Below are 27655 nucleotides of genomic sequence, written 5' to 3' on the forward strand. Positions count from 1 at the left end.
TGAAATCTGGATGGGAACGGGGTAAGGGTAAAAACAGGAGGCTGGCATACAGGCCATCACAGAAGGGCGGGTGTGGGAGATGGTGACTTGGACCAGGGAGATGGGCGGGGAGACTGGTAGAAGCTGACCAGCTTACTAAAAATAAGCATTGCTTACATTCATTGAGCACATGGCTATAGGCGTTTAATGTATATTATCTTCACAACAACCCTACGAGGATGTCCTATTATTCCCATTTTGGATGAGGAAACTCCAGTAACACAAGGTCAAATTTTATGCCCAAGGTCACAAGAGAAGAAAATGGCAGAACCAGATTTGCCCTCAACCACTGTTGATTCTCTGCTGCCAAAGGTGTATTTTGAAGGTAGATTTGTCTACCTTCAAATTTTTATTGCTTGGAAATATATCATCAGCCCAAGCATTCCACAGATATTGGCTGAAAGCCTTTGGGGAGCCGGGAACTGCCTGAGAGGCTAGAGCCCCAAAAGTGATTAAGGAACACACCCCCCCCCCAAACCTTGTAGCACTGAGCCCAGGGGAGACTCTTCTCTCAGCCTCAGTCCCTCTGTGCCCTCCATTGAGTTATTCAATTCGGTAAAAGCAGTCCTTTGAATAATCAATCAAGGGTTTTGTTGGAGGGGAGGGAAGCATGTCTTTCCACGTACAAGTGATGGCCACAGACTGGGTGTAACGTATGTTAGCACCTAACAGCCTCAGTCTCTTGCCACTTGGTAGCTCTGTGACCTTGGACAAATGTCCTAACACCTCTGAGCCTCAGTTTCTACATCCGTAAAATGGCCAGAATGCCAACCTCACATTGTTATTGTAAAGATTTAAAGAACCACTGGTTGTAACATGTCTCTGCACAACGTGGACCAAACGGGGGTTGGTGAGCAGCAGCTCGTACATACCACCTCTGTGGAGGGCAAGATGGGCAACTAGGAAATGAATAAAGTTGCCTCGGCTTCTGGTGTCAAACTTACTTGATTATTTTCCAACAATGGTTAGCACCAGTGAGTAAATATAAATAGGCTTGATTCTTCATTTACCTGCACTCCTGACATTTTCATACACCTCTCTATGGAATAGTGTCAACCTTCCCTACACCAGTACACATAAAATCACCACACTTACGTGGTTATTCCTCTGACTAGAGGTGAACAGAATCCTGATGCATATCATTCCTAACTGTGCCTTTCCATTTGGAGCCCATGGCAATAAATGGGAAATGGACAGACCCACCCAAGCCAAGCTACAATTTCTAATTGTTTTCAAAGTCAGGTATTGGCATATTAAATACAGTGTCTATTTAAGGGGAGATGAGCACAAAAGGCAAGTGTGTAAGTGTGGCAGGAAGAGCTTGGACGGCAAAATCGGGTAATCTATACAGTACTATCTGTGCAACCATGGATGAGTCACTTAACCTCTCTGAGCCTAAGTTCCTCATCTCCAAACAGGCATCTGCCGACTATGGCTGTTGTAAAAGTTAAATAAAACAATGCCTATAAAGTGCTTTTGCCTAGTAAAGGGTTCAAACAAATATTATCTACTGCTGCTGCTGTTACAGCCAACTGGTATTTTTCGAAAGGAAGAGGAAAGTTCTAAAGCCTAAAAAGAACGGCTGTTTTGCCTATGTTGGCGGTGACGTTTGAAGAACACAGTGGAAGCTAACCTATGGAATCTATTTTTGCAATCCTTTCTGAGAGGAGTGGGTGTGGGGCTCTATTTACCTTTGGAAATAATAGTTTACTGGGTTTTCAACTTTTCCTGTTTTACAGCCCTATTTTTCTAAAAATTACGTTCATTAAGCTTGATCTCATACTATGAAGACAGTCTTATCACATCAAGAACAGCGAATTCCCTGGCGGTCCAGTGATTAAGACCCGGCGCTTTCACTGCTGTGGCGGGTTCGATCCCTGGTCGGGGAACTAAGATACCGAAAGCCACGCGGCACAGCCCCCCAAGAAAACAGCCTAGAACAGTTGTAAGCCCACAGGCAAAAGACCCTCGAACCACAGATGGTCATTTAAGAGGGGGAAAAGTAGCCCAAAGCTTTAGGCCCATGTAGAATGACAGCTGTGGAGCTATAAAGGCAGGAACCCACCATTTTTCACGTGCTTTCATCTTCCAGCTGGAAAACGCAGTTGGCACATCAGCCCTGCTGTTCTTAAAGAGATTTCCACAGAGTCTAAAACTGTCCACAGTGGCATATGTAATCTGTTCACTTCATGAATGGAGAGGGTCATCTGAATAGTCGGAAATGTCAGGAATAGCAACATATTTCAGTGTCAGTGCCACAGGACTGGATCCAAAATTCTGTGTACTTGTGACTTAAAATGGAAGCAGTATAGTAAGAAATTATTTTGCAGGAAACGTAATTGTCCCCTACAGTTTCTAAAATGCTGTATCAACAGTTTTATTTATTATGGTTTGTGAAACTAAATGAGAAAGAGCTGGAGAAAGGGAACTTTTTTTTTTTTAATTCCAGGAAAAAAAAGTTGTTTTGATCATTTTGAGCCTCTTAGTAAATGGAAAATAACAAAAGAAAACCAAATGTAAATGCTTCATTGTCTGTACAGATGTACAGATCCCTAAATTGTTGGGATCCCAAAATGCTGAAATCGTAACCAAAAATAATTTGAATTTTATAGCTAAATTGAATTGAGTGCTAAGAGAAACAGCATAAGCCCCATTAGCATTGTGGGAAAAATGATTTCAGAAAAAGAGGGAATATGATTTGCTGCTGCTTTTTTTTCAGACCTTCAGAATCATGTCTTCCTGGCAAGGCAGTGTTGACCAGTGGTTAGGATGAGGCTGGCTTTGGAGCCAAAGAGAGACAAGTTCAGTCTCTACCAGCACGGCTATGCGGCTTTGGACAAATCACTTCACTTCTCTGAGTGTTTTCCTCTTCCTGGTTAGGCAGTTGATAACAGTCCCTACCACACGGCGTCTCTGCCAAGAAAGAGTAAGAAAGTGCAGTTGACAAGCAGGTGGCCCAGGGCCCGACACACTCTGATCCAACAAAAGGCAGGAGCTGGAGGGAGGTGGACAAGCTGATGAAGGTGACAAGATGGGGATGGCGATGCGGTGGTGCTTTGCTTTCACTCCCCAAATCAAGAACCCAGGGCATAAGTTATTTAACAGGTTATGATGACTCTTCCCACAAGGAAAACAAAAATCATAAATATTTGCGAAAACCACATTCTGAAAGAGATTCAACCAAAGCTCAGATGTAGAAAATACCAGATCTCTGATTCTTTTTCTTAGTTTCCACTTCCTTCCTATCATTTCATACCTCAATGCACTGTCTTTATAGGGAATTATTCAGTTGTCTGATCTCTCCATAAAACAGTCCAGAAGATCCAATGACATCCAATGACATCAGAGTCCCATGATTCTAACCAGGCTAGCGTTTTCACTAAAAAACAGAGTGAGTTCTTCCAGAGTATGAAAGAATCCAGAATCCGGTCTGGGTACATATTGGCTTTTTTCCTCAATCTTTTCTCTATCTTTACTTAGCTCTGGTTGAGGAATAGATAATTTTCAATAAAGGATATTCTTTTTAGTAACTGGGAAAATCCTGATCATGATTTTTAATTACAATTTTTATTGTGCGCTGCGTTTTGTTAACGCTGCAAGCAGTTTATCCCTCATGTGAAAGTCTTTGTAGCTGTACTTCCAAATTCTCATAAAAGAAAACCATTACCCAAATTTATATATGAATGATTTTGTAATTTGTGGAATAATAACTTGCGGTGGAGTAAATCTTCAGCAGAAAACTGGGTTGGATCCTTTGAACACCAAATGGGTTTCGCTAGGAAGGTCACTGAAGCCTCCAGTGTTTGTGTGATTTAATTGCAGAGAGTATCTGAAGTGCCTTCTGATGTTAACTGACAAACAAGAGCTGTCTTATGATGCTTTTGCTTGAATATGCTGCATAGAATAATTAAACCCGCAAACCATACGCATAGTCTTCAAAGAAATAATGGGAGAAAGGTGACATGTCGTCACTGAGATTTTCAGATTCTAGGTCATTGACGCCAACCTTTAAGCTTTCCTTTCCCTGTTTCTCTCATTTAAGCAGTTCTAACGTTGAGGTCAAGTTGTCAGGGTGGTCCTGACAGCACTGGGAACTCTCGAAATAACAAGGAAGTGAATGTGATTATCCACACCCCCCACACCCCCTCCACGATCGGGGACCACAATTTCAAACCAAAAAGAGAAGTAAGAAATTTTAAAAATGAAAGCAATTTCTTTCAATTTTTCATTGATCCAATTAGTTTGAATACATTCTATCCAAACTGAGTTGCTTTTCTGTGATGACGATTCAGTCTGTGCCCTCTGTGTATGGGTTAAGCGTCTACTGTGAGCTAGGCATCATGCTGGGCTTAGGGAGGTAGCTTTTGCCCCTTAGCTCAACCCAACGTGGGCGAGCACAAGCCAACAAGAAACAGAACAGAACCGGGGAAATTCTGTAATAGAACCTTGGCAGAGCACAAGAGAGCGATAGTTAACTCATTCCAAAGGTGGGGTAGAGAAAGCGCTCCCTTCCAGATGTAAAACTGAGCAGGTATTTCTTCCTGCTTTCCTGTGCTTTGGGGAATAAACGATGTCATTTTGGTGAAATCCACCTCATTTAACAATATAACTAAATTATACAATGGTAAATTTAGAGTAGGATCATTTCAACATTGTTCTAAAAGAAGCAGTTTGGGGCATAATGGTTCTTATTTTGATACTGAAATCATTTCAGAAATGCAACAGATTTTATAAGGAGGTACGGTATCTACATCCTAGTGTTTCAGTGTAAATTCTGAATGATCATTTTAAGCCCTATCCATCCAAAGACTTTGAAATCAGAAAACACAATCGTCGACTGGAAAGGAAAAGATTTTACTCGTCCTCACGTAAAGCAAGCGTGTGCTGTCTGAGCGTCTGCATCTTTTTTTTTTTAACATCTTTATTGGAGTATAATTGCTTTACAATGGTGTGTTAGTTTCTGCTTTATAACAAAGTGAATCAGCTATACATATACATATGTTCCCATATCTCATCCCTCTTGCGTCTCCCCCGCTCCCACCCTCCCTATCCCACCCCTCCAGGCGGTCACAAAGCACCGAGCTGATCTCCCTGGGCTGTGCGGCTGCTTCCCACTAGCTATCTACCTTACGTTTGGTAGTGTATATATGTCCATGCCACTCTCTCGCTTTGTCCCAGCTTACCCTTCCCCCTCCCCATATCCTCAAGTCCATTCTCTGGTAGGTCTGTGTCTTTACTCCCGTCTTACCTCTAGGTTCTTCATGACTTTTTTTTTTCTTAAATTCCATATATATGTGTTAGCATACGGTATTTGTCTTTCTCTTTCTGATTTACTTCACTCTGTATGACAGACTCTAGGTCCATCCACCTCACTACAGATAACTCAGTTTCGTTTCATTGCAGCTCTATTTACAATAGCCAGGAGATGGAAACAACCTAAGTGCCCATCATCGGATGAATGGATAAAGAAGATGTGGCACATGTACACAATGGAATATTACTCGGCCATAAAATGAGCGTCTGCATCTTTGTCTTCCCTCCAAGCCCCTTCCTACACCTTAGGTTCACAGAGTCGGCTGCTTGCTGGAATATCTAAAAGACTGGGCTCAGGCCCCTCACACTCAACACGGCCAAGGCTGAACTCACCCTCTTCTTTCCCTCCTTTAGGAATTACCCGTCTCAGTTGACAGCTGAGGTTCCTAACTCTGCCCATCTCCTGAATTTCCCATCCCAAAGGCTCCTGTCCTGGTCTGACCCTTTGTTTCTATGCTCACACCAGCCTCCTAATTAACCTTCCCACTGCCTGTTTGTCTTTTCTCCCTCAGAGCCTTATCTACACGACCGTCAGAGGGGCCTTTAGCTCCAAAGATTTCATCTGCTCAGGTCACTGCCATGGTTCCCCATCGCGCGATAAAGTCAGTGACTCCTGTCCCCAACCTGCCGATCTGAACAGCAGCACGTCTCCCCGCCTCAAACCCTGCACCTCAACAACTTGAAACACCATAGAGTTTTACATCCCCTGTGCCCATCCCTCACTAGCATGCTGTTCCTGTACCCTCCATGCCTCCATGCCTTTGAGGATGTAGTAACTTTTTCTGGAATGCTCTCTTCGTCTTTCTTCCCCACCTCTCCACCTCACTAAGCCCCTCTCAGCCTGACTCCTTCTTCCCCATCTTGCACGACTCACTTGGATACCACCTCCCCGGGGTTAGAAGCCTTTCCTTGAACTCCCACAGTGCTTTGGGTGTATCTCTGTCACGGGGCTCTGATCACTCTCTGGGTCTGTCCTCCCCTCGATGGTGAGCTCTTGGGGTCTTATACCCAATGTCCCACACAATAAATGTTGGTGAAATGAGAGAATATTGAGGTGTCACTTGCAACAGAAAACAAATGGAAAACAGCAAAATCAATTCCTGGCATTTTATTTTCTGGCCTAGAGAGGAACAGAATGCCTCGTTAGATCAGCTAATCTAATAAGCAGAGAAAAAGAATGTTCTCATGAAATTATGCATTCATCTTCCATCTCCATTTGCTGACATACAGAATCCATGTAATTGGATTTTCTCCTTGGGGAAATCTAAGGGAAATAGGTCCACTGCTGTCACATTTCCAATATGGCCATTGTCCACCCACCTTTCTCAGCTTTCTCAAGGGAACTTTGACTTCCGGCCCCTTTTAAATTAGACACGCATCTCAGAGAACGTTGACTGCGTGCCTTCCCAGTTTCAGCCATGGCTCCTTGGCAGGTCATGGTACCTAAGAGGGATGTGAGTCACGTGTTACTGGGTTTGGGAGGGGATAGCCCTAGACAAAGGGAGAGTGTGCCTGTAGCAGTCCCCTCAAATCCAATCATCCATGCGTCCACCCATCCACCCACCCACCCATCCACCCACCCACCCATCCATCCATCCGTTATCCCGCTCAGCATGTATTTATCCAGCACCTGGTACAGCGCCTATAGCAGGCACTCAGCAGTTATCCTTGGCCAGCCCCCAAAGGCAGCGCCACACAGTAAGAGAGCAAGTTCTGAAGCAAAACCACCTGGATGCTACCGTATGCAGTGTGACCTTGGGCAGGTCAGCTCACCTCCCTGTCTCTCGGCATCCTTTTTAAGTTGGGATAAACTTAGCAGCTAACCCACAGAGCCAGAACCCAGCAATACGTGTAAAGGGCTTATCACAGTGCCTGGGCTGGGCGTGGGGTCACAGTGAGCACAGAGCCTTCTTTTGGCTTAAATTCTTGAGGGGATATAGATGAATAAATAAACAGGTGAATAAACAAACTAGGAAACCGAAGGGGGTCTGTGATGTGGAGAATGCTGGTGGTGGAGGCTACTGAGATCAGATGACCTGGAAAGGGCCCTCTGCAAAGATGTTTAAACTCATACCTGTAGGATGGAAAAGAGCCAGCTGGAGGATGGTCCAGGCACAAGGCAGAGCAAATGCAAAGGCCCTAAGGGGGAGAGGGTATGGAATGTTCTAGAACGAGGTAGAAGGCATTTTGGCTGGGGGAGAACGAGCCACAAGGACGGTAGGCGTCATGCACTAGGACGGTGAGGTTGTGAGCACTTGGGAGGTGGTGGAAGGCGTTGGGATTGTATCCAAGTGGGATGGGGAGCCGTTCAAGGGTTTTCAGTGGGGCAGTGGTATGACCCCAGCGTGGGACCTGGACACTGTCACCGCCCTGGGCTCTTCACAGCCTAAGGGAAACATGCGGTGGACCGCCTGGCACTGAGACGAAATCGGAGTCGAGAGGGGATGGGTTCTGATAGCGGTGTGGGGATGTCCAAGTCCCAGTTCCCAGACCCACAGGACGGAGCGTCGGCCTCAGAGGCCAGGCCACGTGGCTTCCCTCCATCTCCTGTTCCAGTCCCTCGTGGGAAACTGAGGCTTGAGAAAGCTCTGGATTTTCTGAGCTCTCCGTCCTGGGGCTGCTGTGGGAAAGGCCGAGCCTCCGTCCTCACGGAGCATCAGACCCCGTCTGGGCTCCGCGTGGGAAGATGTACCACTCACAGTGGCGTCAGTGTGTCTGTGCTGTGTCGGCGTTTCTTTTCCAGACTCTGAGGAAAACTCAAAAAGGGGTGTGTCCTTCCGTGTCTTAGCTGTAGGGGGACACTCTCAGGCTGTCCTCAGGAGCCCCCATTTCAACCTCTGTCAATAAAAGGAGACATAGGATAGGACTGAAGAACTCGCTAGAACTCAAAGTATGAGGGTGCTTGTACTTCTGTTTAAGTGGCATTTGGACACAATGAAAAACAGTGGGGCTTCTTAGGCAGAAATATTCATGGGTCTTTGTCTTACTGGACTGAGTGACATTTTAAAACCTCATCATTCATTTTACTGCCATTAAAGCCCCACATTCTTGGTGTCCACCAGCTCGCTGACTGCAGTCTACCAAATGTTCATCCTCCCACATCTCCGGCTTTCCAGACGGATTTTCCGTGTTTCTCCTCTGTGAAGGGAATCATCTTCTCGGACATCCATCTTTCAGTTAGAAAGCCTTGCAGTTCTCTGTCTTTGGTCTACAAATTCCTCCTCTTTGTGCTACGGTTCTTAGTATTAAGTGTATTCATATACCTTGATTTGTCCAAAAGGAGGATCCAACATTGTTAGGAACAGAATTACTAAATTATTCATAAGAGATAAGTAAAATAAAATGATCATTGAATAGTAAAGCATTAATAAGTAATCATAATTTCAATTATATTAAATTTTCCTTTTCGCCTTTCTCTGTGATCTTGAAGCTTACTAAGCTCCCTCCTTCACCAAAACCGTTAGGCCTTGACGGGTCCCACCTCACTCAGGCGATGGCTTCTGTCCTCGCTGTCACCTGTGCTCTGGGCACCGGCCACCTGTTGCTCTGCAGCTCTGCCCCCTGCCCCTCTCTGCCCCCATCTCTCCAGCCTGTCCCTTTAGATGACCCCCTCGCCTCTTCACACCCCATCTCTCTGCTCCCCTTTAGAACCACCCTCTGGAAAATGTCCATGATCTCCCCTGTCCCCACCTCCTGGGCCCACCGCTGCAGCTGCCCCGGCAAGGTCGCCAGCCTCCTACCCCTTCCTGAAGCTCTCGGCCACGTGAAGCACGACCACCAGCTCCTTCTCCAAACCCCCATCACCCCCCCTGCCCGCCCTCCTTCCTCTGCTTCTGACCTCCAGGCAGGGCTGCTGGCAGCGAGCCTGCCCCGGGGGCCCTGTGGCACCCCGAGGAGGGACGCTTAGGAGATGGGAATTTGAGGCCAAAAGCCGAAGGGAGGTTAACCTCCTCCAGCCAGATTTATCTCCTCCTGAGCAGAGGGAAAAGTGAGGGGTGCGGAAGGGTCTGTGAGCTTTGTCAGTGAGTGTGAGAGGCTGCCTGCCTTTTAGATTTCTGGCACTGTCTTCTCAAACATTCGCTGTTAAGTGGAGTGCGACTCAGACCCGCTGTGAGGGTCTAACTGATTTAAACCAGGCATGTCCTAAATAAATCGAAACCCATATAAAACGGGGAGGTGACTCTCAGTTCTGGACTCGGCTGGGGGAGGGTCTGAGAAATCTGACTTTGTAAGAAACGCTCTCTCATCTGTTACATTTGCAGCGTTGCCACTTTGATTTCTTCCCTTCCACATTTATCAGGACTCTGGTTGCAAAACCCAACTGGAACCAGCTGAAGCAAAAGAGAGGGGGTTCTTGAGGAAAAGGAGAGGCAAAGTGGGCCCCCAAGGCAGCTGGAAGATTTCCTCTTTTCTGTCCTTTGTCGCAGCTGGTGATGGCTGGGTTTTCCCCGGGGCAGCATCCTCCTGCAGCCAGGGCCAGGCCGAAGGAGGCCCTGAGTGCATTTGTGTGTAGCTTTGAGAACAAAGAGGAAAGACCTCTTCTCCAGAAGCCCTAGCTCCAGGCAGGCTGCAGGGAAGCTTAGAGATTGGTTAGCTTGGGTCCCACACTCATCTCGGGACTGGGGGTGGAGCGACCCCAGCAGAACCTAGTGGTGCAAAGTGCATTCCCTGGGCGGACAGGGAAGGGCGGACAGCATCATTGCTGCGTACTGCACCTCCTGCAAAGTCCAGTATTTAAAACAACTCTCGACTCGTTATTGCCCAGACAGATAAAATCCAGAGATGTTTAGAGCTCTTCTCTTCTTCCCACCAACCTGGCTCCCCAGATTCCAGACCCTTGGGTCTCCTGGCCTTGCCATCCTCTGTCTGGAATCCCCTTCTCCCAGCCCTCCTTTGCCTGGCTGACTCCCCCTGTGTTCTCTCTAAAGCCTCCCCTTTTCACTACCCTCCACCTGCTGTGCGTCCTTTCACCCAGTAAGACTCTGTCCCTGCCTCTGTGACAGCCCTCCCCTCACTGTATTATGTTTTGTCTGTCACCTCACCAGGCAGTGTCCTTATTTATCTTTATATCCCAGCAGCTGGTATAGCACCCAGCACGTAGGTCGGTGCACAGGAAATACTTGTTGCAGTGATGTTGAGAAGGATAGAATGTGCATGTGACAGCAGAAATCACAAAATAGTCTAAAACCTAAACAAACTCAGGCTTTGCTACCATCAGTGAAGATGTAGTAGATTGCATGCAGTTTTAGTTAGGTGTTGCTTCTCTACCAAGTCATCTTAGAAATTCAGTATTTCCACGTGTCCAAAATCATTCTTCCTCACCTCCTACAGCACTGTTTCTAACATTTCATTGTTGTTTTATTTAAATAAATTTATTTATTTATTTTTGGCTGCGTTGGGTCTTTGTTGCTGCTTGTGGGCTTTCTCTAGTTGCGGCAAGCGGGGGCCTCTCTTGTTGCGGAACACGGCTCTAGGCGCACAGGCTCAGTAGTTGTGCTCACAGGCTCAGTAGTTGTGGTTCACGGGCTCTAGAGCCCAGGCTCAGTTGTTGTGGTGCATGGGCTTAGTTGCTCCGCGGCACATGGGATCTTCCCGGACCAGGGCTCGAACCCGTGTCCCCTGCATTGGCAGGCGGATTCTCAACCACTGTGCCACCAGGGAAACCCCTCGTTGTTTTAAACTATCCTTTGACATTTTAATATTGACAGCTGGCTCCCTCACCTGCAGGAGAAGTAGCAGGGCCAATATTGTGGGTCCAAAGTTATTTTTCCAGCGGGTAGCTGAGCTGCTGATTCTAGCTAGTGGGGCCTTGTGACTTCCAGAAGGGCGGTTCTCCCAACTCAGAAATCTGCGTGTGCTGTTCGTAGCAGGGTGTGTGCACGTGTGTGCATGTGCACGTGTACACACACGCCTGTGTGTGTTGGAGGCATGAGGCGGGAGCGGGTGAGGAGAGCACCACGTGGACTCTGGGGGCCACTGTTCAAAGCACATGCATCTGAATCTCACCTGCCTGAGTCTCATCCTGGCTCTCCCTGGGTAACCTGAACAGGTGAAGGCCCTACGGGAGCCTCAGCAGGTCATCTGTCAAATAAGGAGGGAATCAGATCCATGCCACGCTACAGCCTAGACATCCACAAGCAACACATCACTGCGACTCTACGCTCATCTTTTATGTTGTTTTTATTTCTCCACAGAGGCCTCATTGCCAGCGGTTTCACAGAAACCCACTATCTGCAAGACGGCACTGATGTCTCCCTCATCCGAAATTACACAGTAAGTCATGCATGCTTGGACCACCGTGATACTCTGCTATCAGATCTGTGCTTAAACTCTGTAGCTGTTTTATTCTAAGCAAAGTCACAGGCCTAGATCTTTCACTTAGACCCCGAGACGAGTTTGAGCATTGCTTTCGGTTTGGGCATTGCATTATAACTCCAGAAAAACGCGGCTTTGGCCAGGCCTGTGCCAGGACAGTCCTTGAAGGTATTGCAGGCTGACACTGAACCCACCTGCCAGTGACCGTGGGATGCTAAGCTGGGCGAATCCTTCCTGGAAACCAAGCCCAAATTAGAGACGGCTCAGAACGCAGTCACCCCTGGGCTGAACTTGGCTGCATTAAACTTGTAAGTCCCTTAAAGAAATTCAAAGGAAAACTGACTCTGCTTAACCTTTCCTAAATGTATCCACCGTGTCCATATGATTCTATATCATGGTTGTTACTGGAATGTGACATTTATCACCTCTTAGCTTTTCTAGTATCTGAAGTTTTACATGTAACTTAGACAAGATGCGAACTTTATTCATTTTTTTCCTCTGAACAAACGCTTAGTGTGCTCAGGCCCAGGTGGGAATGTGGGCATTAAAGAGAGTTGCTGCCCTCTGAGGACCAGGATGGTTACTTGTTTTAAAGAGCTATGGGTGGGGCTTCCCTTCCCTGGTGGCGCAGTGGTTGAGAGTCTGCCTGCCGGTCCAGGGGACGCGGGTTCGTGCCCCAGTCCGGGAAGATCCCACGTGCCGCGGAGCGGCTGGGCCCGTGAGCCATGGCCGCTGAGCCTGCGCGTCCGGAGCCTGTGCTCCGCAACGGGAGAGGCCCGCGTACTGCAATAAATAAATAAAGAGCTATGGGTATTCGTTTTAAAAAGGATAATCTTAGAGAAAGGCTTTACATTTACAACTGAAATGTCGTCAAGTAGCCATTATTGTCGGCAGAATTTTTGTTAATGCCTGACCAAGCTTGGGAGAGTCAAAGAAATCCCTGGGAAGCAGAAACAAACCAGGGATGTAAGCTCAGAGCACTAAGCTGGTGAGTTGAGGTCGCAGGACCCCAACGGGCTATTCAGGACCCAGAGAGAGGACCCCGTGCTTGGGGGTTGGGACCAAAGAAGTGGGCATCTGCAAATGAGAATCCCGCAAAGGCTGGGGCCCCAGAGAGATGCTTCCTCTGTGAAAAGAGGGACAAGTAAAACTTCAGTCCAGAGAAGGGGCAACAGAGAGAATTGTCTCCAGGTGTCCTGGATTGAACAAAGATTTCATAAAAAATAGAGAAAGTGAAACCCGAGCTAGCCTCGTAAAGTGTATATTTGGAATGGGGTGGACTGGTGTTCAAATTTCTAATACCAGCATAGGAATGGAATTCCCAGTAAATGTTGACCTCAGAACTGGTCCCAAATCAGCAACCCTGCGTCCCATGGGCCCAAGCTGAAGTCAACTGAAAATAGTTCTATAGGGATATTTCTACAGCCCAGGGTACCTGAGATTCCCAGGTCAAAAACAAAGAAGAAGAAGAATATTATCAAAGATGACCCAAAATCAAAATTACAAAACACACGATTAACAAAAGCCAGCGTAAATGACAAGGGAAATGAGAAGTAGCACCTCCAGGAATGCGAGATCATAGAAAAGTCAGAGGAGAATCTGAACTATTTTAAAGAGAACAGAATAGGTCCAATAAAAATTCCAGAGTGAAAATACAGGGGAAAAAAAAACTAAAGAAGCATCAACAATGCTCCCCCTTCTGCTTAAGCCATGGGATGGGCAGTTTGTTTCCCAGTGGTGTCATTAAGGACCAGTTGTTGGTTTTAGAAGGCGGAAGGGACAGTGAATACAGATTTGTCCCTACTGAGCCTGTGGTGGGACAGCGTAGTAAAGATGTTCAGTAGGCAGATAGCTGTATGACCCTGGAGCACAGGATAAGGATGGCGGCCACAAAAGAAGACCTGAGGGTCCATCTGAGATATAAGTAATCATTGGTGCCCTGACTTCATTTGACTTTTTTTTTCTCTTTTTTTCTCCTAAGAGGATGTCATTTATACGCCTCTAGAATTAGCACAAAAGCTCTCCTTACAGTGTAAATTGTTGTTCTGAATAGAAACAGAAAAAAGAGATCCTAGAAATACTTGACGGTAGGCTCACATCCTCCGAATCTCCCTTATAGATGATAGTGAAGGTGCTTGTTGATTACAGACCATCTAGAAGATGTAAGATATTCTTCCAAAGTTATTTTAATAGTTTCATGTTTTCTGTCTCCATCTCCCTGACCAATTTCCTCTTCTTAGGGCATTTTTGGTCCTTTTTTCTCATCTGGGAAGAAAACATATGATAAGAGAGAAGAAGAAATGGAGGACTAGATAAACGAGGGTCCAGCAGCCACTGGGGCTGTTTGGGACTTGGGTTGCGAAGGCTGAAGGCTATAAATCCAGGCATCTTAGAAAACAGCCTGGATGGAAGGGCACTGGAATGCTGATGGTAGTTGTCTCTGGTGGAGACTCCGTATTTTTCTGTTTGGGCTGATTGATGTATATATGGGGTGGTGGACAGGTTACATTTCTCATCTTTCCACGAGGTCACTGTATAGACAGGCAAACACCTCCCCCCACCCTGACTCACCCCCTCACTCCTCCCCATGGAAGCATCTTCTCAGGGAGAGGAGGGCGAGAGGAAGCAAGTCCTGGCAACCGCTGGTCCCTGCTAACTGGGGAAGGGGCAGAGCCCCTGCGTTGGAAAGGCCGTGAGCTAGCCTTGCTGTCTTCCCTCGGCCGAGTGTGGTTGAGCCCTGCCGGCCCCTCTGTGGAGGGTTCCAAGCAATGGTCTGCTGCGGCACCAGCTTCACCAAGATGGGTCCTCAGGCTTGGCTAATGAGAGCAGGGTGGGGAGATGAGGGGAGACAAGGGTTAGAAATCGCAGGAAGCCTCACTTCTGCCCTGACCTAAGTTGTGTCCTCTGATGGAATATACCAGAAAGCCCTCTTTCAGAAGTAGTTAAGCTCGTAGTGTTTTTTGATCTTCATTGGACTCTTGGAATCTTTCTTCAGTAGGTGAACCAACTGGAGGCTGGGTTAATCGGCAACCCGAAACCTCCAGAAACGGCAAGCATATATTGCTTTTACAATTAGAAAAACAGTGACTTTTCTCGTAATCTGGGGCCACCTTCCCCCATTCCTTTGAGTGCCTGTTCTGAGCTGTCAGCCACGTTACTGTAAAGATGGGTGAACAATCTCGTTCACTAAAGAAAACCCTTAGCCCTAGACAGCCCATCTTCCAGCAGAAACCCTTTAAGGGGAGCTCAGGGCCTCATAAACTGTCTTTCGTGGTGAGGACACAGATGCAGCTTTGGAGGTTTTGTTTCTACTGAATCGGGCTGGGAAACAAAAAGAAATGTGCTGATTCATCCCCTTTTCCCCCAAAGTCAGAACACAATGGATTTCCCTAAATTTAAAATTATATATAAAATAAGAACCACTTTTTCGCTAGCATCTTTCTTTTTTAAATTTAATCTCTCAACAATCAGTGTAAGCTGGTTGACAAGCAAACTAGTGGCTGATTTTAATTTTGGAATTGATCCCCTGTCTTTTCTCTCTCTATTATCCTGACAGGATGAAATATTTGTGGCTTAAGCCCTTGCTGGCCACATCTAAGGGAAGATTATGTCTTATACTGTCTCTTTTAATAAGGCCTGTGGGAGACAATGCCCATGATATTTATGTTGTCTACATCCCAAAAGACAACTCTGGGAAAGGCCAGAATGCCCTCCAGAAAGTCTCCTAAACGCTGTCAGTGCTTTGGTCCAAACACATCCTTCTATTACATGCATGTTAACTGAGCATCCCCATTGTGCCAGGCCCTGTGACTCCCACTGACGATAAAAACAGACAGGAGACCCACATGGAGCTGGAGGGTAGAGACGGACATTATTCCAAGAATCACAGACCAAATTAAAATCTGTGCTAAGTGCACTGGAGGAAAGACGAAGGGGCCTAATCTAGTCTAAGGAATCATGGAAGACTTCATGGAGGAAGGAACATGTGAACCAAGATCTGAAGTTTAAGGAGGCATGAACCAGAGGATGGGAAAGGGAAGGACGTTTCTGGCTGATGCCAACTTTTACTTGGAAGTGGGGGAATGTCTACAATTTGACAGGGACCAGAGTATGTAGGACTTGGAGGCCAAGGTGACAATTTGGTTGTCATGGAGGAGGAAGCCATTAAAAAGTGTCAACCAAGGGGATGTCATAACTAGGGATAGACTTTGGAAGATTCCACTGGCTGCAGCTTGAAGGTCATCAGAGGGTCAAGAGCAGAGATCCAGCAAGGTCAGGCAGTTGGCTTTCGTGGAAGAGCCCAAAGCCCGGGTAAGAGGAGATGGTGGCTGCTGGGACCATGGGCATGGAGAAGGCGAGAAGGAAAAAGATCTGACCTTCTACACCTGAAGGGTTCCATTTGTTGTATGTGTTTCTCATTCAAAAAATTTATGAAAACATTTCCTATAATAGACGTCCAAAGGGGACCTTCAATATTAACTGAGGCTGGACCATCAGACAGGCATGAAATCCCATATCTTGATCAAAAGTATTATTTGAGTGACATCCCATTCATTTCCATGGCAAATGTGTTTCCTATCAAAAAAGAGTAGAACCTTTTACAATCGGCTAGGACTGAACATGTCAGGGCAAATGGGTATTTGAGAGTCAGCTACATCCCATCTCTGTTAGAGAACGTCTGAAGAGGATGGAAGATGATTCTGGGGGTAGGAGGGAAGGCAGAGACCATTCTCGTCTCGTACAGGTACTAGGTACGAGCTAGGCCTGTTATCACATTCTTAAAAAATGATTTAAAATGGACTTAACTTCCCTAACATCTCCATACTCTCTGCACGTCTAACTCATCTGCTCTTCCGGGCTTGCCTCTGTCTCAGAAGGCTGCTCCGTCCTCCCACTGACCAAGGCACTACGCACCCCCTCTTCCCCTCAGGTCCTCGCCGTGTCCTGTGTTGATTTCCACCTTCACAGCCATCTTTCCCCCCTTCCTGATCCGCTGGCATACCTGCTGCTGCAGCTCAGCTCCTCCCTTCTCCTCGGCTGGAAGATTGTCATGGCCACCTGACATTCCTCCCCACTTCTCGTCTCACCTATGTTTAATGCAGCCACCACTCCTGCCTACGTGATCCTTCTAGAGCATTTTTCTATCTATGCCCTTCCCTTTTGCACTTGTGTTTCAGTCCTCACAAATCATCGAGAGCTTCCTCAGTGCCTCCTTCATCGAGTCCAAAGTTCTGAGACCAGTATTCCCATTCCATCATGGTGACATACCTTGCCTCTTCATGCTATGCGTTCATTCACTCATTCATTTATACACCCATTCAACAACAAATGTTTGTTGAGTGCCCAATGTAACCTGAAGTGAGCACCAACAACATGCCAGGCATTGTGCGAAGCGCTTTGCACACATTTTGTTGTTTGATCCTCGCGATAAATCAGTTTCTGCTATTTTTACACCCAGATGAGGAAGCTGAGACATAGAGGACTTGAGCAACTAGACTAAGCCCCCAGCTAATAAGGATTCAGACTCTCACAGCCTGAGTCTAGAATCTGAGCTCCTCACCACTATGATGCAGACAGAACACTGGAGCGTGTCTATTGTATGTCCATGGCCGTGCTGCTTGTGTTGTGGATTAGTATAGAAAACTAGCGAGGTGGATTCAGGGATGGGCTGGTGTTCGTTGGCAAAGAGAGAGACCCAGCAGGTACTTCTTGGGGAGAGCAGAGGATGCTCTGCTGACCTGTTGTCCTGGGATACAGGGAGGGGCAGAAAGCCCTCTGGGGATTTGCTGAGTGCATCACTCTGAAGTCCAGCGGAACTGAGTGAGGTCTAGTGCCATGTGGCGGTGTACAGGAGGGAGGGGGCCACATTCCCCATCCTCAAGGAACATACCGTCTGACCACAGACAACACGATGCACCCGTGGCGAAGACGCTTTAGGAGCCAAATCCACATGGAATGTGCAATGAGTTCCCAGAGGAGCTTCAGGTGCGGTGACTTTCCTTCTCTAAGGGTGTCAGGAGAGGCTCTGGGACAGCCTTCTGTCTGGAAGCGCTGTGTGTAGAGAGTGGGTTCAGAAGCCAGGGAGGCAGCCTGCCCAGGCTAAAATCCCAGCTTGAGCCCTGAACCAGCCGGGACCGTGAACACGAAACAGACACTGAACCTGGCGCACAGTCAGGCTTCTAGAAAAGTGAGCGCTTACAGCATAATGGGTTTAAGTACATGTTGTCATATCCCAGATCTGTGACAAGGACACACATTTCACAGATTGATTCGATCCCTAAGACCCCGGGCAGCAAGTGTCAATCACGTTTTACAAATTAAAAATAGAGACTGAGTCTCAAAGCACAAGACTTCCAACTCCAGATCGGTCCAGCGCGCTCACTAGCACAGCGGTGCTGTTTCCCGGCCCAGGTTGCAGGGTACTCCCAAAGATCGTGAACATGGTTTTGTAAGCTGCGTTCTCTCCTGCCGAATGCCAGCACCGCAAAGTAACGTGAGCAGCCCCTGAGATTGGTCCTTCCCAATCTTTTAAGCAGACACGGTTCTTGTTAGAGCTGGGAGCAGACATGGCCTAGGGAGCATGGGTGTGCTGACTTACTTCTCGACAATCCGTCCCGTACACTCTCAGGGGAAAGCGTAATGTCAGTCAGAGAAACACACGGGGCTGCAGAGTCACTTTTGCTTGAATGCACTGTAACCTTCTTTCAGTCTCAAGCAAACCCTTGGTATGTGGGGGCCTGATGCTCCACACAGGGGAGGAAAGGCTGGACCATAGGTGTGCTGAAGCGCAGGTCAGCAGCTCAGGCACACGCACATGCACGTGTGCACACACACACCACTCACCCTCACACCCCTCCTATCTGCAGATATTTCTGAGTCTGGAAACGACTTTACTTTCCTCGGATTCCCTGAGTGATGAGGCTCTGCTGTACTTGAACAAGTATTCCGTCCGAGTTTGGATTTTAGGTGATAACTTTTCATCGCGAGGGCACATGTTCATAGCAGCAAGATGTGGCGGGGAGCTGTCCGGCCTGGGGACGAGAGGCTTGACTTTTAGTCCCTGCTCTGCCATGAACCAGCTCTGTAACCTTAGACAGTTATTTAACCAGTCAGGGCCTCAGTTTCCACATCTGTTCAGGGAAGGTTGGTCTTGGACGGCCTGAAGTTCCCTTCCAGCTACAACACCGTGCGATTCAAATGCTAAATCAAGACCGTTTGTCACATTGCATATAGCCGGGGAGGCCCTTTAAAGTTCCCAAGGAAAAGAACATGGAAAATAATTTTCGCTCAGCTTACTCCCTAATGGAATTTGTCTGCTCACGGGGCCTTTTTAATCACGAGGTCAGGCCACTTTTGTTAGCTATTTAGCGTATAAAATTCCTTTCTTTCTAGTCCACTGAGAGTTGGGTAACAGAATTTTTATTTTACTTCCCGTATGGCATAGAGTTGAGGGCTACTATTTTCAAGCTCAAGTGTTCTTATTCTATATCCTCTTCCCCACCATTATATTTGATTGATAGTATTAAACAGAAGGAGAGTTTATTTTACCGGAGGGGGGAAATGCATTAGGTTAAGTAATAAGTATATAAAATAAATGGTTAGAGGTTTTGTAAAGGAAAAGATGTAATTTTGTGGTTATGCATGTTTGGGACTATTTTCTGTTATGTTTTGCTGGTAGAAAGAGAATGTATCGGATCAGCAGAACTAAGCCAAGACGACTGTGCAAATAAGATGATGTCTTGTTCAGCCACGTCTTTAGAGACGTGAGCATGAGAGAAAGAAAGAGACGGTATGGTTTGGCTCTCTTGAGGCAATTGGAGGGGATGCAGTTGGGGAGGCTTGCAAGGGTAATTGTTGTGATCGACAGATCCAGTGGGCCCTGGGGCCCAAGACCTCCAAGGCATGGTGGAGGCCTGCATCTCTCACAGGTGTGGCCACATCCAGATCCAACAGGCCACACGTTTGCAAATCTACAAGGCCTGGCAGGTTCCCGCCTGTTAACATCAGTCTATAGGAGGCAACCTGGCTCTCAGACGTGCGGACACACACTCACCTGGAGACTTTGCTGAGTGGGCACTGCTGGCCCCATGTGATGCTGCCTGCACTTCTCTCTCTCGACCCCGGCCACCGCCAAAGGGAATCAAGCCCCCCAGAGGAGTAGGAACGTACATCTCCTCCACTCCCCGTGGTCAAATTCCCCAACCAATTATGTGACACCTAGTGTGATGAGTCTGTCTCTCTGATTTGTCAATTTATCTATATGATGACTTCTATATTATAAAAACCAAATCACATTTGTTTAAACATTTAATTAATCATATTGAAAAAACAAAACTTCATGAGACTGCAATTGTCCTGGAGGATCTGGAACTTGGAGTTCTAGTAATAGTCAAGAGTGAGCAATGGGCTTGCTAGTCAACTGTCTGAAGATGAACAGAAGGTAGTTTTAGAGCTTAGAAAGGAGGTGTTAACTCTGGTACTGACTAAGAGAGTTGGGGTTGTTTAAGGACCAGAGTACAAGAGCTAGAATCCACCCGCTCCTCTTTTTTTCTTCACCCCCTCCTCTTTTATAAGCAATAATGCAGCCTAGTTGTTGAACTGGAAATTAATTTTATACTAATTTGTTCTCAGCTCATTCTTTAATAAGCTTATATTTCTGGGTATTTAATTTGAAAGCACATTTGATGAGTAATCTATTAAAAAGTAAATCGACACTGAGAATAAATGAGTTTGAAATTTCAGAGGTTGGTCATTAAGACTATTGTCACCATTTGGTTTTTGATTTTTTAACCAATACTTGGTTTCCTATAGCAGTATTTCACAGTTATCTAAAATGGAGCAAATTATTTAATGTACAGGACCCTCAAAGATGGGTAAGTCAAAAACCAGTGGTGCTCGTTCCCCTAGCTAGCCTAACTGGGTCCCTTCACTTCCTGAGTCATCTCAGCTCCAACATGTCTGCTGGGTTCCCACGGCTGAAATCCCCCCACTCTGGGCAGAGGGGACCAGGCCGCTCTGATGCCCTGGGGCATTACAATCCAGTTACACAACCTCCCCATGTTTAGAGAATTGTTATCATGACTCCCTTAAGTACCCAAAGCTAGAGTTACCTAGAGAGGGGGAACCATGGAGCCTTTCCAAAGTTACTTCCCATGGAAACCGAAGAGGCAGGCTGGCAGCAAGGGTCCCCCATGGCCTGGCTGGATGCCTGGCGGCTGGCTGGCAGTATCCCCCAGCACTATCCCTCGTGCCCCCTTCCCTAGACCACGTGCCCACTGAAGAGGACACCCTCGCCAGAGGAGACGTGGGGCAGTGAGTCTGCCTCCACGCCTGAATCTCCCAGCCAAGCAGACAAAGCCCCTCCCTGAACTGCCCCCCTCCCCCGTTGCCCATGTTTGTGCGTGTGCTTTCCCTCTGTGGGCAATCCCCTCTCCCACCTCTGTCCCTGGCCACCGGGCCACCCCACTCCTCAACGTTGTATGGGGGTCAAAAAGGAGGCCCAGAAAATGTCATTATTTCCAGCTGGTATAGTCAACAACATAAAAAATCCAAGCTATGCTACAAATTGTTAAGCTGATAAGATGGCCCAGCAGGAGTCTCTGATACAAGATCAACTTTAAAAAATAAAAAAGCTTTCCTTTACATTAAAAATAACCGTGTATAAGATGTAATAGATAAAAAGACCCTATTTATGATATCAACAAGCCTATACAATACCTAGACATAAGCCAAGTGAAAACTTTCCAAAGCCGTTCAAAATAAAAACATCTAAAACTAGGCAGAAGGATGTAAAAATGGCCTTATTATGTGGAGAGACATACCGTGTATATGAATAGAAAAACTTTTTATTTGAAGACTACAAATCCTGACTAAAGTGACCTCTACATTCAAATTAGTCGAGCTGAAATCTCAAAGGATTATTGCAGAGCTTAAAATTTGATTCTAAAATTCACCTGAAAGAGAAAATAGGCAATAATACTGTAGAAACTTCTGAAGAAAAAATAGTATCAAAAGAAAACTCACTCTCAACAAGGTTGCCAAGACGAATTGGGGAAAGAATCGTTTTCTAACAAATGGTTCAGGGCACCTGGATAATCCACATGCAGAAGAGTGAAATTGGAGCCCTACTTTAAGCAGATACAAAAATTAATTCAAAGTGAATCAAACATCTAAATGTAAGAGCTAAACCTCTAAAACTCGTAAAACGTAGATGTAAGTCTTTATCACCTTAGGTTAGGTAAGGGTCTCACAGATACGGCACCTAAAGCATCAGCAACCAAATTAAGAAAATAGAGAGCTTGGACCTCATCAAAATGATCAGGCTTTGTGCTACAGAAGACATCAGGAAAGCGAAAAGACAACCCCCAAAATGGGAGAAAACATTTGCGAATCATATCTCTGGTAAGGGTCTAGAATCTAGGGTATATAGAGAACTCTTCCAACTTAACAATAAAAGGACAAAAAAAAAAAAAAAAACAAAGAATAGGCAAAGAATTTGAACAGACGTCTCTCCAGAAAAGATGCATAAATGGCCAATAAGCATGTGAAAAGATGTTCAACGTCCTACGTTATTAGGAAAATGAAAATCAAAACCACAGTGAGACACTACTTCACATATACTAGGATGGGTGTAATCAACATCATAGACAATAACAAATGTGGGTGAGGGTGTGGACACGTTCATACCTTCATCCCATACACTGAGAACGTAAAATGGTTCAGCTGCTTGGGAAAGCTTCGGCAGTACTTCAGGATGCAAACAGAGTCACCATAAGATCCAGCAATCCCACTTACAGATATATAACCATATACCTACCCATAGTGTAGACCCCAGAGAACCAAAAAAATATGTCCACACAAAAACTTGTACATAACTGTTCATGGCAGCATTATTCATAATAGTCTAAAAGTGGAAACAGCCCAAATCCCCAGCAACCGATGAATGGGAAAACAAAATTTGGTATATCCCCACAATGTCATTTTATTCAGCAAAAGAAAAGGAATGAAGTACTAATACTTGCTACAACATGAATGAACCTTGAACACATTCTGCTAAGTAAAGGAAGCCAGACACAAAAGGCCACATTTTGTGTGATTCCACTTAATGTGAAACGCAATGCAATGAATAGAATAGGCAAACCCATCGAGACGGGAAGTAGTTTAGTGGTTGCCAGGCGTGGCCAATGGGAAGTGTCTGCTAACGGGTGTGAGGTTTCCTTTCGGGGTGATGAAAATGTTTTGGAATTAGATGTGATGGCTGTACAACATTATGAATGTACTAACACCCATAACAGTATGCTTTGAAAAGGTGGATGTTATGGTATGTGAATTTAATCACAATCAGAAAAGAGAACTTGCTCTGATATCAAAATGTTCCTATGGAATAATAGGAATTAAAACAGTGTGGTGTTGGCTCAGGAATGGACAGATGGAGGTTCGCCTCAGTGGACCAGCATAGAGAACATGGAGATGGAGCCACAGACATATGTGGGCATTCGATATCTGACAAGGTGACATTTCAAATCAGTCAGAAAAGGAAAATGGTGGTGAAGAACAGCTGTCTCTTAGTTTGTGGAGAAGGTTGGAGGCCAACCTCATACCTCCACAAGAATGAATTCCAATTTAGATTAAATAACTAATTCTAAGAACTAATTCTAGGAAATAGAAGCAAATAAGAGAGGACGTATGTATAACGTTGAAGAAAGCCATCTTAAGCAATACACAATATGCATAAATTTGTATAAGAATTGGAAACTCTTGTAATAAATACAATAAAAGATATCGTAAGTCAGTTAAGAAGACATTTCTCACATAATTAATATCCTGAATATATAAAGAACTTCCAGAATCAATAAGAAAAAGTCAAAATAACAAATGTACTACAGCACTCCCTTCCTGTAATTGCCTTTTCAGATGATCCCAAAATTTTGTCCTCTGTTCAGTGACAAAGAGATCATCTTGGCCCCTTTTTCATGATATGGGATTTCCCTGGCCACTCAATCCCATCCGGCCCTCTTTCTTAGCAAAGTCAAGGTGGTCTTTGGAATGTTGTCCCTGTCAGGCAGGACAACTGGACACCCTGCCCTGCCCTGGAAAAAGTGATTAACTGTGGTCCTGATTGAAGGAGCTGTGTGCTGAGGCTGAAACCCCAGTGTCCACTTCTCCTGTCCCTTAGAAGACGCAGCCCTTTGCCTCGGGACCGCACGCCACTGGCATTCAGAGGCCTTGAATGAGGAATGAGCACTAAGTGCACTTAGCGTTTCTTGCCAGCCAGCCACTTAACTGGGGCTGCGACATAACATTTGTTCAACAATAAAATTAACCTTGATTCCGGACAGCTATCTATCTTCACTAAGGACGTGTCCGTGCCACGGTTTCTTTTTGCAAGTGACATTATTAAAGAAATGGAATATTGCAGGCATGTCACCCAAGGACTTCGGTCTTAGAAAACCTTCCTATTTTTCTCTCCTGCTAAGAGTCTTTCTGCTCTCAATTGGGCAGTTCATCGAGGTACCCGCTATCTCTCCTCACCCCCTTCTTCTCATAGCCTTTTCTGTTTTCATAAGCCATAGATTTGGCCTCATTTTATTGCATTTCACAGTGTGCTTAATTACCCCACACGGTTCCTCATCTCATTACAAAAGACTATTTGTAATGCGGAAAATGGCAATGTGATTTGTTCAGCTGCTGGAGTTTGTAAAACCTTCCGCATCAGGGCTTTCCTGAAGGGTGTCAGAGAGACGAGAATGGAACCGGGATGCGATTAGAAACCCTGTTGATAATCTCTAAGTAAATCAGATATTCCTGCCATAGATCCTGGCTGGGTCACCTGGGGCTGGCATGAAACATTAAGACGGCTGGCTGGTTCAATATTTTATGCGAAAGGAAATTCTGTAGCTGAAAACAAGATGATTGGAGGCCATTGGTTTATTGTGAGTGGGCAAGAAGACAGCATGACTGAACTGACTTTCTCCTCCTTTCAGGGTCACTGTTACTACCATGGACACGTGCAGGGCTATTCTGGTTCCACGGTCAGTCTCAGCACTTGTTCTGGTCTCAGGTAAGTGACCTTGACAGTGGCAGCTCTGGCCTTAAGCACAGCTACCGCAGACCACCCCCTTCTCCAACCGCTCTAAAGCACTAGAGTGACGGACCTCGCCCCTGCCTGGCAGAACCGAGGAGCCCTTGCCCGGCAACGTGGAGGGCACCGCAGCCCCCCACTCCCATCTCAGCTCGCCTTCCTTCGCCGCTCCTCTTTCAAGGCTGTTCTCAGGCCTTGTAGGTTGGCTGGGTTTCAGCAGCCAAGGATTTGGGGAATATCTTTTGTTTTTGTGGCTTGATGCCAAACAACTCCCAGTGTTAAAAAAATAGGACATTAGGTATTAGCATTTCAGCTGCTTGCTTAATAAAAATGAAAAGGGCCTCTTCTCACTAGGACACAAAGTGAGGGGCTGACTGAGCACAGATCCAGGTGAGCTGAGTACGGGCCTGGGTGGCAGGGGCCCCTGCCCGATGCAGGAAACAATCCCTTCTGCTGCCGAGGACAAGCCAGCCCTGCCTTCCAGTCGCAGCAACCGGCCCCGGCGGGCTCTGTGGGCTCCCCAGGCAGACCAGTCTGTTGACAGATTCCCAGCTGCCTCAGCCTCTTGACTGGGTTTATCTGTCTAGTTTGTGAACTAGCAGCTTGTGTCCTCAAAGTCCTGCTTTGCTTTGGCCGCTGCCACCAGAGTGCAGGTCTGCGGAGGGAAGGACGGAGGGCCCGGGACAGCGGCGGCCCAGGGAACGCGGGACTGTGCGCCGTGGGTCTGCGAGTACTGCATGCCATGGCGGAGAAGGAACCTCGGTGCACAGCCCGTACACACAACATACACACCACAGACACACAATATACCACATACACCACACACACAACATACACACCACAGACACAATATACCACACACACCACATTCACACCACAGACACATACATAATATACCACACACACCACAAACATACACACCACAGACACACACACAATATACCACACACACCACACACAACATACAGACACACACAATATACCACACACACCACACACAACATACACACCACACACAATATACCACACACACACAACATACACACCACACACACATACACAATATACCACACACACCACACAATATACTACACATACCACATATACACACCTTAGCACACACGTACCACACACTATATACCACACACCACAACACACACAGTACAAGCACCACAGACACCCTGTAACACACACACAGTTTATCGCACACAACATACCACACATATCAACACAACACACACACAACATGCCACACACAACATACCCCAGGCACACAATGCACCTTGGACAACTCAGCACACTTAACACACTAAACACAACGGGAGCGAAGTGGAGATCAGGGGCCCTGGTCGGGGTTTAGCGACTGTGGATGGAGACAGATGCCCCGCGCAGGGGAGCGGAGGCGGCGCTCTTGGCAGCCTCGCCTCCTGTGAGTCCTGCCGCGCTGTGAGCGTTTACAGGTACTCTTGAATTAATGAGTAATCGCATTGGCGGCTCTTACGGACAGACAGTACAGCCGCTAGTGGACGGAATTCTCCAGAATAACAGCACCTGAGTCTGGCCGCGGCCTGGTCAGCACGCACAGCCCTGGGCCCGGCTGGCGGCTGGACCGGCCTGAGGGAGGGGGCAGCCGGGCCTCCGGCTGCACATCCCCATGCCCGTCCTTTCCTGGGGCGTCCCTGCCCCACGTGCACACCACACACACAACCCCCCGCCGACCCCCAACACGTGTCCCCCCGGCCGCTGCTGTTCTTCGTGGCGTGGGCCACCTGCGCGCCTTACATGTACGTGAAGGAGGGCAGCGCCGTGTGCCCTGCGGTCGGCGTCTGCACTCAGCATCGTTTGGGCATCATCCTTCCTGGCGCGTGAGGGGCGGCCTCTTCCCTCACCACGCACTTACTTCCGTTCCACAGACACCCGCGCTTCCTCTCGTTTTCTCCGCCATGTGCATTTAGGTGGTTTGCAGTCTCTCTCAGCTGCCAATGACCGGCCCCGCAGGCCTCAGGCTCCGTGACCCGGGCGTGGCTCCAATGGAGGCGCCTGAAGGAGGGAAGGGTGTGACCTGCACAGTCCTGCCGCCGTGTCCTGCCAGCGTGCCCGCCCGGTTTCCACTCTGACCATCAGAGGACGGGGGTTCTGTTTCCTCACGTCCCCCCCAGTCCTTGAGATACCGGATCCATTTTTAAGTATTTACCATTGGAATCTAACAGTCTGTTCAGAACTGGCTCCCCTGCCCCTTCGCCCGCTCCAGTCCCACACAGGGAAACCACAGCAGCAAACGTGGACTGGGGCGAGGAGGTGATGGGAACATTCAAGAACGCGTCAGGGGGAGGGCAGTTCGAGGGGGACCATGAGTCTCCAGGGCACAGTGGGAAGGTTTGAGGGGCAGAGGGAGGAGGGTGGGATCAGTTAGAGGACTGAAGGGCTGTGTGGGACTAAGGGCCCAGCTCTCCTGGAAAACCAGGCACAGGCACCTGGAGGACACAGAGATGAAGGACAGGGTGGGGTCAGCCCTGCTGGCATCTGGGCCAAGGTGAGAGACCAATTGGAGGTAGGCCCTCTGGGATCATCAGATAGACGTCCATGTCCCGGAGCACAATAGCCCAAGCAGTGACCCGTCACTGGGCCTCTCTGAGCGCCAGTTGCCTTGTATTTAAAATGGAGATAAAGACTCTAGCCGAGACTGGTGGTTGTGAAAATAAGTACAATGCCCCATAGGAAAGCCCAGCCCTGTGCCTGACCTTGAGTGAGCAGCCGATGGAAAACCCATCAGCCACCTGAGACGGTCTTAACATTCTTTGATTCTGGGACTGGGCCAGTCAGGGAGGCGTGAACATGCCGTGCTTCTGGGTTAATTCCATGCAGAGCTACACTGCTCCTACGAGAGCCAGGTGGAGCACACAGGAC

At 47.2% G+C, this 27655-nt stretch overlaps 1 protein-coding gene across 1 annotated transcript in view; it reads left to right on the forward strand.

The window, feature by feature from the left end:
• The window catches only part of ADAM12 (ADAM metallopeptidase domain 12), a 390012-nt gene that overhangs the window by 240173 nt on the left and 122184 nt on the right, over nucleotides 1–27655 (forward strand). The window contains exons 4-5 of the mRNA XM_019940251.3: nucleotides 11547–11625; nucleotides 24651–24727. Of these exons, the coding sequence (XP_019795810.2) occupies nucleotides 11547–11625; nucleotides 24651–24727 (156 nt within the window). The remainder of the gene's footprint in view (nucleotides 1–11546; nucleotides 11626–24650; nucleotides 24728–27655) is intronic.

This window comes from Tursiops truncatus, chromosome 16 (assembly GCF_011762595.2).
Source record: "Tursiops truncatus isolate mTurTru1 chromosome 16, mTurTru1.mat.Y, whole genome shotgun sequence".
Classification (NCBI taxonomy): Eukaryota; Metazoa; Chordata; class Mammalia; order Artiodactyla; family Delphinidae; genus Tursiops; species Tursiops truncatus.